The sequence below is a fragment of the Melopsittacus undulatus genome, chromosome 10 (assembly GCF_012275295.1).
Source record: "Melopsittacus undulatus isolate bMelUnd1 chromosome 10, bMelUnd1.mat.Z, whole genome shotgun sequence".
Classification (NCBI taxonomy): Eukaryota; Metazoa; Chordata; class Aves; order Psittaciformes; family Psittaculidae; genus Melopsittacus; species Melopsittacus undulatus.
Window position 1 is genome coordinate 15,633,228 of NC_047536.1, and position 19,386 is coordinate 15,652,613.

Sequence of the window (19,386 nt, forward strand, 5' to 3'; positions counted from 1 at the left end):
ATTACAGCTCCTGTGTGGCTCATCTTTATTGTCCTCATCTACAGACATCAATACTTTTGTTTTATTTGCTTTAATGAAAAGAGGGTTTAGTGAGAGCCAATAAATCCCCAGATCTTGTTTTCATGCTACTCAGCAAATTCAGATCTGATGTTAACCATATGAGACTGGGCTAGTGCCAAGCCTGGCCTCTGGAGCTCCAAGATGTTCTGGAACCCTCTGTCCATCAGGCAGCACTGATTCCAGACTGGTTCCATAATCTCCAGGAAAGCTGCTGCTTTTGTAAATATCTGAGTGTGTGTTCATATGAACAAGAAAAAATGGGGATGGGAAGAGTGAAGTAAAGTATGTAAATGATGGCAAATGGAAGAAAGAATCATAGAACAGAATCATGGAATAGTTAGGGTTGGAAAGGACCTTAAGATCATCCAGTTCCAAACCCCTGCCATAGGCAAGGACACTTCCCACTAAACCATGTCACCCAAGGCTCTGTCCAATCTGGCCTTGAACACCGCCAAGGATGGAGCTTTCACAGCTTCCTTGGAAGAATGGACAAAATTATCATGAAGATCCATAAAGACCTCAAAATGCAATGACTGCATAAGATCGTATTTGAGAGAACTGAAAAAAAAATAGCAAAAATGGGGAAAACTGAGAAAGTTTTAAAAGAAGAAAAGAGAAACATGGGGAAAGAACAAACACACTTGAAACTTCTTTCACATTTATATGAATGCAAATTTCATTTCTGTAGTTCAGCCATTGATGGTGCTCCCTCTTCCATGCAAATTTAATTTCTGAACTCTGACTATTGATGTAAATGGTGTTATTTATTATTGGTTGGTGTTGTGTTATCTCAGTTATTCAAAACAGGATCTTACTCTGGTAAATATTGAACAAAACCATTTAATATTCCACATGTTAATCTCCAAATCTTTGTTTCTGTTCATATATTACAGGGAAGGTTTAGGGTGACACTCTAAGGCTGCTTGTCAATGGCAAATGTTGGGATGGTATTTTCCAGGCTGAACAGAGCTACAAAACTTCATCCCAGTGTTTTGTCCCAACTAAATATGAAGTCTAAGGACAAATCTAATTCTAATGACCTTTTCCATCTGACAATGAAGGCTGCATTTGCAGAATTAACTCTGGCGTAAAATGGTGAGAGCTCTTTACTGCAATATTTATGTTAACCAACTTTTGTGATGCAATTCCAAGTAAAAGTTCCAGCAGTAATAAAAGCCACTGTAAAATACGGTTTCCATTTTACAAGATACTTTGTGAAATGCCATAAAATTACTTTCGTCGTGATCACCATATATGCTAGAAAGATAAAGTGAAACCATTTGTCAAATATGCAGGGATTATCTTCCCATTAAACATTTAGTCTTTAAAATGATGTATGTTCTGGTCTGAATAGACTGATTCATGTGAGTAAATTTATTTCTTTATGTTAGCCTGCAGGTCCTGGGGACAGTATTCACAAGCTTTTACCTAGTGTGTTTCTGGTTTGTAGGCTCTTTCTGGAGTCATAGAATCATAGAATAGTTAGGGTTAGAAAGGACCTTAGATCATCCAGTTCCAACCCCCCTGCCATGGGCAGGAATGCCTCACACTAAACCATGCCATGCAAGACTTCATCCAACCTGGTCTTGAACACTGCCAGGGATGGAGCCTTCACAACCTCCCTGGGCAACCCATTCCAGTACCTCACCACCCTAACAGTAAATAATTTCTTCCTCATATGCAATCTAAACCTCTGCTGTTTAAGTTTCAACCCGTTACCCCTTGTCCTATCACTATAGTCCCTAATAAAGAGTTCCTCCCTAGCATCCCTATAGCCCCCTTCAGATACTGGAAGGCTGTTATGAGGTCTCCACGCAGCCTTCTCTTCTCCAGGCTGAACAGCCCCAGCTTTCTCAGCCTGTCTTCATACAGGAGGTGCTCCAGCCCCTGATCATCCTCATGGCCCTCCTCTGGACTTGTTCCAACAGTTCCATGTCCTTTATATGTTGAGGGCACCAGAACTGCACGCAATGCTCCAAATGAGGTCTCAGGAGAGCAGAGTAGAGGGGCAGGATCACCTCCTTTGACCTGCTGATCACGCTCCTAAGTCAACAGCATTCTTCAGAAAACAATCCACAGCAGCTAGGATAGGCTTCTACTCTGAGGCATCATTCAGAAGGACTTGTTCCTTTTTCCTTATGACAGAGGAAATTAAGGCTTAGCCTCAGAAGGCAAAAGTTAAACATTATGAATACCTGCCTCAATCTCATCTCTCAGTTGAAGTGTAACCTTGTATTTGATTATATGTTTTATGTGAACACAAGTCTTTTTGGTGGATTTTTCTCTATTCTCTTCTAGACACCTGTGGGCAAGATAGCTTTGCAAGGTGGGAAAAGCTTGGTCTTGAAATTCACCTCTGACTTCTGTGAGTGCTAAATCACTTTAGTTATTGTCTTCACTGTTCTTTTGCTTTAGTTTTGTTTCTTATGCCTCTCTATCCTAAACTGTGTTCGGCTTTTACTTTGACCAGGACTTGTTAGTATTTGGATTCACTTTAATCTGGGATGTTACAACTAATACACACCAGCAGAACATGTAGGATCTTTCCAGGTCAGTGGATCTTTTCTCTTGCACTGAAACCAGTGACATTGGTGTTAAGTGCTTCAGAAGGATGAGAACACAGGGGATTGCACCAACTGCAATGTCTCTACAGCAGACGGCACCACTTTACCCATTAGAAATCCATAGTTTTCCTACCATGTGACATACACAGTGCTTGTGCTTGCAAGCATTTAGCAAATTTTTGCAAAGTTCCAGGCACTGCTGTCATAAAATGTGGATGTTGTATAGAGGAGAAGCCAGGAGCAGAGGTGAATAAAGGGGTCAAATCAGAACCTGTATTTGTAGTATTTTTAAAGAAGAGGAATTACAGTCTGTTGTAAAATGAACAAATATCTGGGGAACTTTCTATGAGCCAACAAGCACTTATTGCACAGGTTAAACTAGCTTTTTTTCTGCACAATTGCCCGGCAGAGCTGACAACGCTGAATTTGCAGTTCTGAGAATCACAGGAGGAAATAAACCCTCTGTCTATTAAAAGGACACAACAGTATATGGAAGATACAAAGGGATCTTAAATAAAGGTCTGTCCCACTGCATGTACCCTTTTAGTGATAGATTGTTAAATCCAGTTAAATTACAAGATTGAATTTTCCTAATCCAGTAGTGAAAGACTCTGGTACCCAGTAAAGTACAGAAATGTACTTTAAACATTTATTACTGTAAAGATTTTCTTTCCTGAGTGAATGTATTAAAAAATGAAGTCAGTGGAATTGTGCCTCACAAGAGGAGGAGAAAAACCATCAATAAAAGTCCACAGAAGATTTTCAAGGCTCTACTACAAAGGCTGCAGCCACTGCCTCGAGAACTGTGGAAGCAATCATGAAGTGATTCTCACTGCCAAGTATAACTGGGGGATGTAAAATCCTTCATATAACAATGCTTACGTGCTATTACTACTGACCTTACACTGCTGGGTACACAGCTTCTGGCTACTGGCTATGATGGGAACAAGCTCAGTGCAGCTTTAGGGAGGACAGGAGTGGCTGACTTGATGCTCCAGGCATCTTTGTTTTGGTCAGGAGGAAAGATAAACGTGCTTCAGTGTTGTTGCCTGCAAGACTGGTGTTGAAGGCTTTTTCTGTTAACTGAAAGTCCCAGAGTGACCTATTATGACAACTGTAACATTCCTCTGCCTGGGAAATATAGCTGGAGATCTGGCCCTTCATTCTTGTGTGTGTGAAATGCTTTCTGCACCAGAAGATTCTGCTTCCAGAATGAATGCAGACAGGCTATAACATGGAGAAGCTGGCTGGTTGTAATTACAACTTCTGACCAAATGATTTATACAGTTGAAGTGAATTATCAAGTAATATCCAAAATCAATACCATGGCACCTTTTACAGCTGCTGGCACACATTAAAAAAGTGGTTTTTAGCTCTTCAGTCATTGTTCTAACTTGGAACAAAGGAGCTTTTTATATCCAAAATATCAAATAGTTGAGTCATCCACTACAGAGAGATCTCTAATATTATATTCTTGGATCAGAATTAGAGGTAATTTAGCACTGTCCAGAGATTAAAAAAACAGCCGACAAGGGTGTTTCAATTCCAGTCATGGGTGAATAAACAGTGTGGAGGTGAAACATTGCAGCTACTGAGTGGTGGAGATTGCTATCAGGATTAAACAGGAAGCCTGTGTTTTACCGGATCAAGAAAGTTTAGCCATGTGTTGAATATGGGATTACGAAGTAATTAAATAAATGAAGACATATTTCTGACACAAATGTGCTGTGAGTAAAAACAGTCACTCTACATACAATGCTTTAATTTATCATTCAGGTCTTTGACTGGCAAGCATATCAGCCTGCTTTACACTGAATGAAGTCTACTGAAGCTACTGAAGGACTGAACCTGGTTTATTGTGCTAGTAAGTGTGTTTCACAGGGATGAACTAACTGCTGCTATACATATATAATGGGTAGAACTCCTATGGGGTTTGGGGGAAACAATGTTCTGCTGCTTTTTGCAAGCCTGGCCTGGCAATTCATGAGTTGAATGGTCAAGGGGGGATTAAATTGGTCTGACCTCCAGTGGGATCAAGAAAGTATCAGCACCTTTATGCAGAACCGGCAGCACTGATGTAGTTCCTTGTACATAAAAATCCTTCCATATTTAGCAGGTAATGTGGTTTGTGCATGGCAGTGTTGAAATGCAGCAATGTCTGGGGTGAAACACATGAGTCAAATGGAGCTGCATACAGCTGAATGGCAATAGACTTCTGTAAGCTCACAAGGGAAATCTCTTAACTGTGAGATTGAAGATGGTGCAAGATCTTTAATGCCTGTTCAGAGAAGACAAATTCTCTGTTGTTAAAAGCCTTACAGAAAAGGCCCATACAGAATAAACTGCACAGTACTCTGTTAATCTAAGTAAGAAAGGAGGAGATTTGTGTTCACTCACCCTGACAGGTAGAAGTTAAAGAAACCTTATTTGTCACTGAAGCTAACCATTTCATAGGAACATCTGTGTACAACTAGGAGGTATTTGAGACAAATAACTACCCTGGACCACCACCAGAAGAATGGTATAACCCAATATAGAAGGGAAGATGGAACAGGGCATTTGGATATGGATTTACATCCAAATCTGCAGGGATCTGGTTTGGATTTCTTCTATTTGTGGCTTTTAAAAGGTTCTAGTTTGCCCTTCTGTTGGCATGTAGCTTTCATTAGATTCTATGCACACCAAGTAGAGAAAGCAATGCGGGGTGCTTACGTGCAAATGTGCTTGCTCTGCTATCAAAATTAATAGAACCTTGTTGTTTTCTGCAGTCCCAAAGGCTTTTATGTGGTTATGCGGTATTTAGGAACTGTATTTAAAATCAGATCTAGGAGCAGAACTATATATTGAGTTAAGTGCTCAGATACAGCAGTAAAAACTGAATAAATGTGACCCTTTTCTGTGTTACTAAAGGAATATCTGATGTGTCTGTCTGGAAAACGTGGTGTGTGAAATTGCTCAGCCCTGTTTCCGCCCTCCTCAGTCGATAATGGAGATCTCCTTTCTCACTGGAGAACGTCTCCTCCTTTCCCCCTCATTCCCAGACCAGTATTTAGTGGGGGGCATCCCTGCCCATGGCAGCGTGTTGGAACTGGGTGATCTTCAGGTCCTTTCCAACCCGAACTATTCTATGATTCTATGTAGCTCCCCTCATCTGCCTCCTTCCTGTTTTTAAAATGGAAGATGTCTTTCGCTGGCACCCCTCAGGTGGCCTGGGCAGTGCCTTACTTCATGGTACAGAAACCCCTCCATGGCATGGGATGGGTTGGCAAAAGGAGACCTCCTTGCCAAAAAGAATGACAAAACCTGGGATGACTTCTATGCCTTTGGAATGTCGTTACTTTTGTAAATAGTAAAACCATTGACTCAAGGCAGCCATATTATTGGGTAGTTTCCAATGCCTAAAGGAACCAACAAGAAATCTGGAGAGCAGCTTTTGACAAGGGCAGGCAGTGATAGGACAATGGAAAATGGTTTTTAACTGACAAAAAGCAGATTTAGATTAGATGTTGAATTATTGATATTTAGATTGATATTTAGATTAGATATGAAAAACACCTTTATTGTGAGGGTGCTGAGGCACAGGGTGCCCAGAGAAGCTGTGGCTGCCCCATCCCTGGCAGTGTTCAAGGCCAGGTTGGACACAGGGGCTTGGAGCAAGCTGCTCCAGTGAAAGGGGTCCCTGCCCATGGCAGGGGTTGGAACTGGATGAGCTTTAAGGCCCCTTCTAATCCAAACCATTCTATGATTCTACGATTCTACATCCTCCCAGAGCTTATAAAAGCTGACATTTGTTGGTGTTTTCCTGTTTTTACAGCCAGTTTTGCAGCTCCGTAACTCCTCAGGCTGCAGCAGTAGCGAAGCCCCCTCTCCGAAAGGGCGATCCCTCCATTCGTCACAGACACACAACGTGCCCCGGCCCCGCAGCCCCTTCAGCTCACACAGCGACCGTTAGAGTGACCGTTAGGGTGACCGTTACAGACGCCTCTCCCTCAGGCGGGCGCTCGAGCGCGCTCCGCCCCTGCTCTGCCTCCGCGCCGCAGGTAGATGGAGCCAGACCTCGGCCGCTGCCGCCCTCGCCGCGCACACACACACGGCACAGCCGGAGCCGCCGAAGGAGCCTCCGCGGGGCTCGGTGCCGCTCCGACCCGCACAAAGGACGGGAAGGAGGAGGAAAAGGAGCGCTCGGTGCTCGCAGCCCCGCCGGTGGCACTGCCTAGAGGTAAGGGCTTCTTCTCCGCCCTCGCAGCCAAACTTCGCGGAGGCAGCGCTGGCTGGGAGGCTGCGCTGAGGTTTCCCAGCGCTGTTTCCCCCTGCCTGGTTTCTGCCTGGCCGCAGGTGACCGGTTTTACCTCTATTGTTGTACCGGTGTTGCTGCTCCCGTCCCTCCAGGCTGGGCGGGTCTGGGAAGCTCCGCAGGCAGAAGTTGGCGAGGGGTGTGAGGGGAGACGGGCTTGAGCTTGGGTCCGCTTCGAACTTCCCTGCCCGCTCCGCTCCTCTCCTTGCAGATGTCGGGGGTGCTGGTGATCGCTGCCTGGTGCTTCCTGCAAGTGGAGAGCCGGCATCCTGAAATCATCACGAGTAGCAGCAATCATGGCAATTTCCTGGACAACGACAAATGGCTGAGCACCGTTTCGCAGTATGATAGAGACAAGTACTGGAACAAATTCAGGGATGTAAGTACTTCTTCGTTTACCGCATGCTTCTTGTTCGTTTCGTTTGAGCGCAGCATCGTTCCAATGGGTGGCTGCTGGCTTTTAGAAGCGGTGGGTAGAGGATTGCGGCTTGGGCAACCGGTTGCTGCTTGTATGGGGAATGTTCAGAGCTGTTTGGAAGCCGAACGTTCTCGATTACCCCATGGATTGGGGCAGTTTGGGCTCGTGTCAGTCTCACTGGGAGCATATGGCCTCCTTTGAGGAGGAACTTTGAGCGAAGTTTCTGTGCTTGCTGCTAAAGAAGGCACTTACATGTAAAATGATGAAGCGGTGTATGTGTAAGAAAGGAATAGTTACCACTTCAGGCCACAAGGTGGTAAACAGGGAAGCTCGTTTTGCCCGTAGATCTGGTGGAAAACATTTTATTGTCAATTCTGCTCATGGAGATCTTTGAATCTGGTATAGGTCTGGAGGAAGCAATGCTTTGACTCGGGTTTTTTCCAGCCTGAAAAACAGGGGCATTTTCAAGATGCGTTGTGACTTGTATCTGTACAAAGCAGACCACTTAAGCATAAAATTAATTCTTGAATTCCTCTGGTTTAAATACAGTTGTGTACATTAAGACAGGGACTGGAGGAAAGGAAATGCAATGCTTATGGAAAATGTAACGTTTACGGTGCTCCTGGTGAGGCGTGTGTTGTCTGTGTGTTGAAAAGCTGTCTTAGAGCGCAGACAGAAAACCCTGCTTCAGTCTGCCAAAGACTGAGTAAAGGAATAATTTCTGTTAACATTAATCATGAGCACATGGAGGTTAAGTGTTCTTTATTGCATGGGATTTGTGCACTGTGTCTGCAGCGTGACAGTGGAAGGGGAGAGTAGAGCTGGTCAGCAGTCCTGCTAGTGTTACTCTGTGAGAATTCATTTGTTTAGGAAGCTCTGGTGTTAGGCGTTCGTTTCTGTGGTGTAAACAGTGTATCTTGCCTTGCAAAGAAGTCAGAGTATTACAGTTAAATGTGACCTACCTCTGCCTAGCTTATTCTCTATTTTTCTCTAGTTGTAGTCATCTCTGTGTCTGAGAAATCACGCTGCTTTCAAGCTCAGTATAACAAAGTAGGGCCTTAAGAATGGTATCAACAGATACATGAGAATGTATATTTCTGTGCAGTCACTGAGATGACATCTACCTACTGGGATGGCTGAAGTTCTCATATAATAGGTATCTGGAAAAGGTTGTGCTTGTACAGTAACTACCATTTTATTAAGTGGATTTTACAGTTAATATGGTTTTATAGATTTTTAGGAGGTGGTAAGAGAATCTCTGTCAATATCTGGTTTAGACTTCTGAGGAATACAGGTTAAGGATTTAACTTGTTAATTACTATGTACAGCTTCAATTCAGCAGCACTTGAAAATGGTACATTGAATGAAGGCCTGACAAATTAATCTGAAAACACTTTTAACTAGGGACAGATTTATGGTAAGGGACAAATGTATAGCAAGGGACATCTTTCAGTAGTCTTCTTTCAAACTGAGGCCTTGTATTAATCACACTTATTGAGCTTAAAGTTCTTTTTTGAAACCTGGAAGCCTTGCAATTTCTCATCCTCTTCCCCCAGTTTCCTAAGTGCAATTGTCAGTGAAATTATTCCTCTTCCTGTGGAAGATGTTTGTGAAGATTACCTTTGTCATGTTTTAAGGTTTCAGAACTGAAAATGCTTTTTTAGATTTTCTGAAAATGCTAACCAAAACTGTAAAGCCTCAAAACTTTTTCCTCAAAATGATTCTTTCTGTAGGAAGAAAACCCCCAGACTTCTTAACCAGTCCTCTGCCAAGCAAAAGCAAATGGTATAAAGTTCATGTTAAGTTTAGGTATCTTTCTACCCAGCCATCTTTATGGTTCCACTTAATTACTTCAAAGCTAGCATGCTACCAATGCATATGATTATCCATTAAATATTTTATGGGGCAAATTAACAGAGACTACCAATAAGCTTCTGTGAAGCTTTTTCCAAAATGAAAATATAAAAAGCTTGCACATGTAATTAAGCTCATAATAACTTGCCTTCAACCAAAGTAATTTATTGTATCATAATCTTCTGAGAGGTTCTGTGTCCACAGATGATGACATGCATGGGTAGAGCTGCTGCCAAAGTAATAGGTATAACAGAGACAGCATGCTTCTTGCATGCCATTAGAAGAAAATTGGTCCTTGCTTCATGGCTACTTTATTGGAAATAGATTGTTAAAAGACTGCCTGATGAAATGCAGCATAACAGCATTAACTGGTGTGTATGGGGTAGATAGACTAGCATTTCATTCATAATTGTTCAATTGCAGAGAAACTGTCTTCCCATCTTCCCTTCAAACTGTAGCTATACATACCATACATTGTTACTAGATGAGGTTCTTGATATAGGTTTTGCAGAGGAGGCTGGAGTATAGAAGTAGTGTTTCAGTTAAATCCTTCTGGGGTCTGACACTACAGCTACTGCAGAGCAGGTGGCTTAGTTCATGCCCTGTAAATCAGCAAAAGCAAGGTTGCAGTCATTATCATGATTACCTTCAGTAGCTTTCTGAACTGGTGTTGTATTATATAAATAAAATTGCACAAATATTTACATAATTGTGTCTTTATGTACAGTAGAAGAAACACTTGTGCGTATGGAGCTAAGATTTGACTGTTTTGGATGTGATGACTTTAAACTCTACGTGCATGCAGCATAAACATCTGCGTGTACATGTGCCTGTAAATCTGTCATAATGTTGCAGTACTTGATAGGTTTTTTACAGATGAAATATAATTGAATCTAAAATTTGAAATTAGTCTTCTTTGAACTTTTTCAGTTCTTCTTTTCAAAATCAATTGGTTGGCCAGCCTTATTGAGCTGTGGTCCAATATGGCCTCATTTGAGAAGACAGCAATTGATCTTTTTTTTTACTATGACCCATATTTCTTTTAGGTGAAGACAGCATAGTAGTTGCACTTAATCGCTCAGCAGTCATTACTCTTCTGGGAAACGAGAGCACAGAAGTACACCTCATTTGATGTCTGCATTACATCCACATAATCAGGCTAAATTTTTAAGTCTGAATTTAACAGTGTGAAATGATGACCTGCCAACACTTCCAAAAGGGCTTGAGAGATCTGTTTAAAACAATACTTTAGAATACAATCTTTTTACATGATTTGAATACAATTTGTAGAATGTTCAAGTGCTCTATTTTTAAAAACAGCAGAGGCTGTAAATGTATGTTGAGACCAATGTGATTGATCTGTTATGAAGCACATGCTGTTGAAAATCTTGTGTGCTGTCTAGCATCAATGATGGTCTAAATGTCTAATGTATTAATAGGCTTTCAGTACCATCTGAACTTGATATTCCTGTCAGTCTTCTGCCCCATTTTCCTTGTCTGCCATGGGCTTTCTATGTGACCACTGACAAAATCCTAGCTCTGTCTTAATTCCTATTTTATAGCTAGGGAGAACAGTATTTTTCTTCCTCTGAACTGTATTATTCATCTAATCCAATATTATTGTGGAATGTGGCTTACTATTTACTTGAGTAACTGTCTAGGTCTAGTTTAGTAAGTATCTAATTTAGTGCCTAATTCAGTATAGTTATTGCTAGAAAAGGAGGAAAAATAAGCAAGGTTGGAAGGACCTGCAGATATTTCCTTTGCACAGATTTCAGGCTTGGGAAAGCAGACATCAGGGATATGAGGATCAAATTAGACCTTTTGATATCATGAGCACAAATATTAAGGCCTTGATCTTTCAGTCAGATCTGCTGAGAAAGATCGTTTGGCTTAAGAGGATCTTCAGCACAAATTCGACACCTCAATGTGAAATGAATTCCTGTAAGTCTCAGAAAACATTTATTATGTGAGTAGCAATACAGGTAATTGTAATAGGTCACAGAGCAGCTTATCGTTGTGTTCACAGAGGTTTGGCACAGGAGACATGGAATAAGTGTCCTCTTAGTGCTAGGCCTGTCTTTAATCAAAATTATATGAACAGACTAATTCTATTACTTCTACTTGGACTTACAACTATTATATTATTAATGCTTATCTATAAAAAGGTAATAAGTTCAACTAGCTTTGAATTGAACTGCAGAAAGGAAGAAAAAAGTTAAATGAACTTGGACGATATCTAGTATAAACTATAGAAGGAATTTCTGTGAAGTTGAAAGCTAAGAATCTTGGCATGCACTCTGGTTTCAGTGCATGCTCATGCATGGCAGGCTGCCAGACCACGTTCTGAGCATTAACTAAGCTGTTTCTCTAAATTTTATTGCTTAAAGAGTTTCAGTCCAGGCTATCATGCTAAAACCACCATGTGTTATATGCCTGGAGATGCTTTGAGACTGTGCCTGTCTAAGAAGCAAGACATGAAATGTCATCATCTTGTGTCTATGTTTCTCAGAATTTATTGTGGATAGATATATATAACTATCAACATGGTGAATAGTTATGTATAAAGTAGATTACATTAGATACCAGATTTCTCAGGGAGGTCATAGATTACCATCCATTGGTACAATCCACTGAAGAGACAATTTTGTCTGTTATTTATGTACATCACCTTTCTGAGCCTATGAGTTTCTCCTCATACCTGCTCTGAAGTGCAGAATGAGGTGGTAAAGCAAATGCAAGCCTGGAACAATACAGGTCCCCCAGCTCTTAGCCCTGTCACTGATGGATTGTTGGATTTTGGGCTGGCTCTTCACACTTCTTCACTGCTTTCCCTGTTGTGCTTACCTTTGTCTGATTTGTTTAGCCCTAAATTGGAAATGTGGTAGTGAAACTTGATAACAGAATGTTGGAAAACATGACCAGTACTGAGAAGGGTTGGAATACCAAGCAGGCAGAATTGGAAGACCTTGGGAACTCCAGTAATAGAAATGAAATGAAATTTAGAAGTACAAAGTAGAAGGTCATGGAATTGAGAGCTAACATGAATTTATTCTGGGTCCTGACAGCTCAGCTTGAAATAGATGAGAAGGAAAACCTGTGTACTTTCATTGATTTGCAGAGTTATTCTAAGTAATGAAAGTAATGCTACTCTGAGGAGAGTAAATATATTGTAGGAGTGTATAAAATGAAAAATTTCTGCTTCTGTTGAAGACATAAAATTGTACAATTTATAGGAGAGAATACTTAATTACAAATGTTATGAGCACTTTGGATCACTGAAATTCAAGAAAAAAATTTTCTGGAGTTGGTGAAACAAAGGCCTTCCAGCATCACAGGGGAAAAGAGCTTGTTTTAAAATAATATGCTATATTAGGTTACTTGTCAAAGCTAATTGCATAAGAGTAGATTTGCTTCAGAAGAGATGTACAGCAAAATCTGCTTAGTGTGAAGCTGAGACAAAGAAATAAGTAGATAATTTTTGATGAAAATATTAGTCCACCCATAGTTATGTTTTAAAAACTTTTCTTAATGAGCACTTCAGTTTCAATTTGTAGCTTGTATTTTAACAAAAAAGCCATGATTAGTAAACTGTAATGAAAGAACCCAGATTTGTTGATTCTAGAGGCCCTTCAGGCTTGTATCACTTGTGTCTGTTCTTTAAGTTTAAAGCCCCTTGCAGATGGTTGTCTTGCTGCCTACCCATGCAGCTTCTAGATTGGTGGAACCTGACCGGTGATACCCAAGGATCCTCTGATCCTTTGGGATTTTTGAGCTAATCATTTATATAGACTATGTTCCATCTGCTGTCTCTTTCCTGTTAGATACCTGCCTTCAATGTGATCTTGCTGCCAAAGACTTAACCATTTTCCAGATACCACCTGATATGCTAGATCATAGTTTGGGATTGCATTTTATTTTTCTATGTTGTACTTAGGTCTGCAGGTGGAATGAAATATTTTTCTGCCAACAATTTATTACCAGAACATCGTGTTTTCTACTTTCTTCACTTCAAACTTAAGCACAGGTTTTTCTGTGATTCAGTAACCAGCACATTTACATTTAAGATGTACATTCCTTGAGAAACCATTCAGGCCCTGCTAATTATGTAGCAGTGAAGATAATCACACAGAAGATTACAGTGCACTTCAACACCTACTTGCTGGGTAATGGATACACTCAGTAAAGTGGTGGGGTTATGTGGTGGGACGCAGGCACCTCAGGCTTTTTTCTCATGAGATTTATCATTCCAAGCCCACCTTGAGGTTTAATTGAAGGTGAAGATAGTGCGTATGGATTCCAGTGGACAGAAGTACAACAGAGTTGAAATGCGATTTACAACTACCCAGACGCTCTTAGCATATGTTGTCTCTTACACCAGTTCTTACTCAACAGAGGGACAAGGCTGGCATATAAATGTGATTGAAAAGTAGAGCTGAGGTGTACTTGAATGAAGTTTAAAAGAATAGCAGAACATGAGACTGTGCAAATGTAACTCATGATCATTTTCTTCCAAACAGATACGCTTGTTAAAAATGCCCTTCTCAGACTTCACACTTTCCTTCTGCAGTGGGCAAGGGGAAAAGTAATGGCATTTTTGTCAGAATAATTAACTTGGAAGGTACAGGGAGCCAGCTTTTTGTAATTAACTGACACTTATCCAGGTTCCCTAGGAATTACCCAAGACTCCAAAGCTATATAGGTCACCAGAAAACCAGTGTGTAGCTTCTGTATTTCATGTTTCAAATAACAACTTGAATATTTTCCTCACTTTCTGTAGACTGCAGTCACAAATAATATCCATGATAAAGTTTTCACTAAGATGTTTTATAGGTTTTTTTAAGTAACTATTCTTATATTTTACTGTTTCCCTACCCCACCGTGTTATAGAATTTCTTGTCCATAGGGGCTCACTTTATTACAAATTTAATCTGTAATTTTGTCAGATTCCTGGGAAGCGAGTCTTCTGTTACTTTTCTGGATGGTGACTGTGTGTTTCAAGGGTTGCAATGGGAGCTATAGGAAATACAATGATGTGAAGAGCATGCTGCACCTTTGCAAGGACAAAAGAGAAATATTTTGTTTCTTGATCAGTGGTTAAAAGAATAAAAATAGTGGAAGAGCAAGTTTTGATGTATTGCACTGTCAGCACCAGGGGGAGAGGAGGAGCAGAAAAACCCCAGCAAATCAAGACCTGGCACACAGTAGTGGGGTAGATTTTGGTTATATATTTATCAACACTCACCCTTTTACAAGGAAAAAGGGGAAAAAAGCCCTTCACAAATGAGCCGTATGTCATGTCAAATCATGTCGGTATGATAGAAAATGGGTGGATTAAAAATAGTCTCAGGAGGCTGAGTTTGGATGTGTTTGTAATAACTGTTATCAGGCTCAAAGTTCCATGGGTAAATAATATCAGATTTATTTCAGTTACATTGTCTAGACTTAGGGTTTGAGAAAATCAAGCTTGTTATTCTCAAGTGCCAAAAGGGAAAGCTTAGTTATGATACTGCGTTTTGAACATCAGGGAGATTATTGCCCTTCTTTTTTGTTTCAGATATTTAGCTGTTTGCTCTACGCTGATGGTTTTAATCAGGAGGCTAGACATCTATAGTTTCAACCCGTTTCAGTCTTCAACAATGCGTGCATCTTTTGAGGATAAAATATGAGACTCTCTGAAATTGGTGTCAGGTAACTAGGCTGCTTTTCCAGCAGCTAGGACTTCATAAGGGAAATGGAGGTAAAATATTACATCTAGGATATGAAAACTTTTTTCTTTTAGATAGCAGCCCTTGAATAAACAGATGTTTGGTTATGTCTTTCCCTGTGTAACCAAAAATGAGATTAATCTAAAAGAGCTGTAGTGAAGTCTTGGTTATGTTGAAGCTCATGACCAAATTCTCAAAGACTTTGGTGAGGCCTGAGTTTGATTCTCATATTCCTCATCTTCCTGTTCTCTTAGACAAAGAATAACTGTACATGAAAGAGCAGTTAGATTAAACAATTCTCTTTGGCTTTTGGAGGACGCTGTGTAATTGGAAAAGACTGAAGGGTCAGATGTCTGGCCAGCTCCATCAAAGTCCCTGGCAGAATCAAACTATCTGAAAATCAAACATCTACAAAGTACATGTTACGGATTTCAAACAAAACAACAAAGCGGAGTTGAAACAGAACAAAGTTAAGGTAATGCTGCTGCCTCAAGTGTGGATTCCTGGACTTCTGACATTTAGCTCTGTGCCAGCTTTGCATAGGGGCTTATTCCTGCCAGGTTACCAAGTTGTAACCGTGTTAGTCTGTCATCAGGCAGGTAACTCCAGCAGTTATTGGTGGATTTTCTGCCGTGGGTTGGCAGCTAAATGTATTTGGACTGAACATCTAATTCCTAATGCATTTCAAGGCCAAGGTAGGATTCAAAATTCACTTTACAGATAAATTACTAAGCTACTGAATGGAGGTTTTGGCAGGGAGTTGATTGGTCTTTATCTGTCACTTCTATAGTTTAGTTTGTAATCCAGGCTAACAGAAAATCATTCTCATTAAATGGGTATAAGGGGCATCAATTAATTCTGTGATCGTAACTGTCCTCTTAATGAACTTGATGTCATAAATCCACTTCACTGATTGCTTTCTCCTGGGCAGATAGAAAAAAACTTTATTAAAAATTGCAGTTACAGTAACTATGTTCAGGTTGGTTTTTGAAAAAAGGCTTCAATAGATCATGGCATACAGTTGAATTCTGACTGGCGGTGGGATTGATAGAGGCAGTGGCACTTATGTGTCTATGCAGGGTGGTTTTAAACTGCCTAGTCAGGAAATCCAGTTGTGTATATGAATTCCATGTGAAACTGCACAGCATATTCTGTGAATAGTTTGTATGTGCTTTTTAGCTTGGAGACCTGTCTTAATTCTTCCTTCTCTGAGTTTACTTGGCTGTTCAGAAGTTTATTTCAGCACTGTCTTCTAGAATTCATTTGTTGTCCTCCCTGCCTTTCTCTTCAAGTTGTAGCAGTCAGAGACCTTGAACCCAAACAGGAGATTGAGGTAGAAGCAGTTGCAGTCACTGGAACTGGGCAGAGAGAGGCTTCGATTTTTATAGAGAATGGAATTGAAGGGAGGCTGAGAATTATAATTCCAGTGAACAGAAAACGTTTTTAGGGCAGTGTTTCCATGTGTCCTAGGGATGTTGAGAGTCTTGGTAAAATTTGATTGCAGTTGATAAATATTAATAAAGATCACTTTCAGAGAATCAGAAATTTCTGTCATCTCTTGTTTGATGATAAGAGCCTGAATACTGATTCCCAGGATGACTCTGTTCTTGCTTCAGTGTTTGTGTACATGCTGGTACTGACCGTGCTGCAGGCGGAGGGGCCTTGCAGGGCAGGGGCTGCCAAGTGGGGTTCAGAGCTGTCCAGTGTTGAACCCGTACACTATGCATGGTCTGGCAATAGCTTGCTACTGGGGCATTCGTTGCTGTGCTCAGAGCGCTGCTCCAATGAGGTTAGGCATAAAGAGATGTATATCTAGATTAGACAGATGTAGAAGCAGAGGATAAAGCTAGCTTGGAGTTATCAATCAAGCTAATGCCAGATCCAACAACAAATTTTATGTCATGTAAGTCCCAGGGCAGTGCTCTTCGACTGAGCTATGCACTGGGTTGGAATACAGAAAGACAAAGCTAAGCAGATCTCTGTTCTTCCTTTGGGTATGTGTGCCAGTATCTGACAGCACTGTTTATAGAGTCAAATTCATTTCTTGTTTGCTAGCATAAACTTCACTCAAGGTATAGAAGAGATAAATTTATTTCTAAGTGAAGCCAAGCTAACTAATCTTTTTGATTCTAGCTAGGCATTATTTATCTATTTATCTATGTACTTATTTAGTGTGAGGTAGGTACACCTCTAGTTTGACATCATATTGAAAGGGGACTAGTTATTTCCTGTTAAAGGAGGGATATTAGGCAAAGCAGATTTCCAGTATCTTGTTTTATGTTGAGCTACAGCTGGTGAAACTGGTGACTATTTGGATTTATAGATCAACTGAGCTTTTTAAAACTTGTTTCATGGGGCTAAAAAAGAAATTGTTTCACACAATAGAACGTTGGAGTGCTGCATTCAGTAAGGATATCTATAGGCACAGGATAATTAGTGATTTAAATACAGAATTGTTTGCCATGTTCCGTAAACACAACCATGAATCTCCGCATTATTGTTCACTCAGGACAACAGCATCCAAAAAAGAAATTATGTTGCATTTAATTAGAGTAAAACTAAAATAAACTGAAAAAATACTGCACAACTTTCAGTCATGCATGTAAGTACAGTTCTACAACATGAAGGAAACTGGTAAACGAGCTATATTGGCTCATAGGGAAGTATATAGTAATTCAGATCAATGGCCATAGATTTTTTTAGTCTCTTCATGCTTATGTAACAAAGTTTGATATAACAAGATGCTTAATGGTTTATTTTCACTGGAATATGAGGCAAGATAGACTGAAATGTGTACTCTTACGTGACACAAATGTCTATTTTTCTATCGGGTCCCCTTTTTTTCTATAAAGCCTGAAGCATGAAGAGATGCTTTGTGTCTTACACATGTGTCTTAAATGCTAAAATGATTGGCAGAACAAAGATTTTGTGGCTTGTAATGAACTTCTTATAACCTGAGATGAAAGGTAATCTTTCTTCCCCAGAGACAGTACTGTTAGAGATTGTGAGTAATCGTTTCCTGTTGAGGTGCAATGCCTTGTAAAACAGAAAAGAAGACTGAACACCAGTACAAGAAACTTTAATGGGTATAAATAGACAATTTGTGAGCATTCATAAAAAGATAAACAATTTCAGAACCATTTAAATATATATCTAAACTTCCACTTCTAAAGCAGCATCTGCCATCATGAATAGTCCCATCTCTGTATGTAAAGAAAAAATATCCAAACAACTTCTTATGGGCCATATTCTGCTATCAGGATTTTTTTAAGTAACTGCAGAACTTCCTCATTAGTTTCTGTTGAGATGCTCCATCTGTGGTTTAATGGCAGAATATGGCCCTGTGTAATCAAGAAGAAGTAATATTCTGTTATAGCAGGGCAGTGTACAGAGATAGATGTGGCATGTGCTCAATGTGGCTGCAGCTTTCGTTAGCAATGAAAGAAGCTGCAAACAGGAAGCAATTTTGAAACCTACCTCCATTATTGTGAAACCATTACTGATATATCAAGGATGGTGCACTTGATGTCTTCCATCCAGAGTGATGCAAGATTGTCTATAACATTTGAACTCATTTTATATCTATGTATCTCCCAATTAAGGTACTAAGCTGAAGCCTTAGGGCATGGCTGATTTTAAAGCTGAAGCTTCCTGAAATTAGGAGTTACTGAAACTGCAGTGATGGAATAAAAGTGTTTTTGTCAGTCTTTCCTTAAAAAGAGAAACTGCAGGTGCAAACAAATGAGGGGGGAAAAAACAACCAAAAACAAAATGAAAAAAACAAAACACGGAGAAACAAACTAAAACCTGACAACAACAACCCCCAAACAACAAAACCCCCCAACCATATGGTCTGTGTCAGAAGCAAATGAATGCTGGATAATTTAGTGGATCCAGCCAGAGGAATCCTGGCTGAGATGGAGACATACTCTGTCAGGTGAGAAATAGTGGCTGGAACCATCTTTTCTACAGCCCAGGAATCTCCCCTCATGAAAAACACTTGTCAGAAAGAGAATATGAATAACATGGCATGTGTTTCTGTGTGTATCTAGGTAATCAATTTGTAAAGACAGAATGGGAAGGAGGTAGATGAGGAATCACAGAGTCATAGCATGGCTTGGGTTGGAAGAGACATTAAAGATTATCTAGTTCCAATACCCTGCCATTGCCAGGGACACCTTCCATTAGAAGAAAAAACATGTTCTGCTTCATTAGAGAGGATCTCAGAATGGTGGGTTGATGGTAATCAGAGGAGAGGAGAGCAGAAGGGGATTTATAGGGTATACAATAGAAGGTTAGTTGGCTGCTGATCACTATTCTTCATTATCCTGACCTAGGCAGCAAGTGTTCTTGTCAGCAAAGCTACTGTTAAACTCTACCTAAGAAATGTTTGTGATTCTGGGCAGAGTTGTAAAGATTCTCTTGCTGAGTTTACACAATACATTTTGGACTCCAAGCAATCACTGCTGGCTTGTGGCCAGATGAGAA

At 40.3% G+C, this 19,386-nt stretch overlaps 1 protein-coding gene across 1 annotated transcript in view; it reads left to right on the top strand.

The window, feature by feature from the left end:
* The first annotated feature begins 6,709 nt into the window (after positions 1-6,709).
* The window catches only part of SPOCK1 (SPARC (osteonectin), cwcv and kazal like domains proteoglycan 1), a 287,013-nt gene continuing 274,336 nt past the window's right edge, over positions 6,710-19,386 (top strand). Inside the window, exons 1-2 of the mRNA XM_031047384.2 lie at positions 6,710-6,843; positions 7,130-7,297. Of these exons, the coding sequence (XP_030903244.1) occupies positions 7,130-7,297 (168 nt within the window). The 5' untranslated portion in view covers positions 6,710-6,843. The remainder of the gene's footprint in view (positions 6,844-7,129; positions 7,298-19,386) is intronic.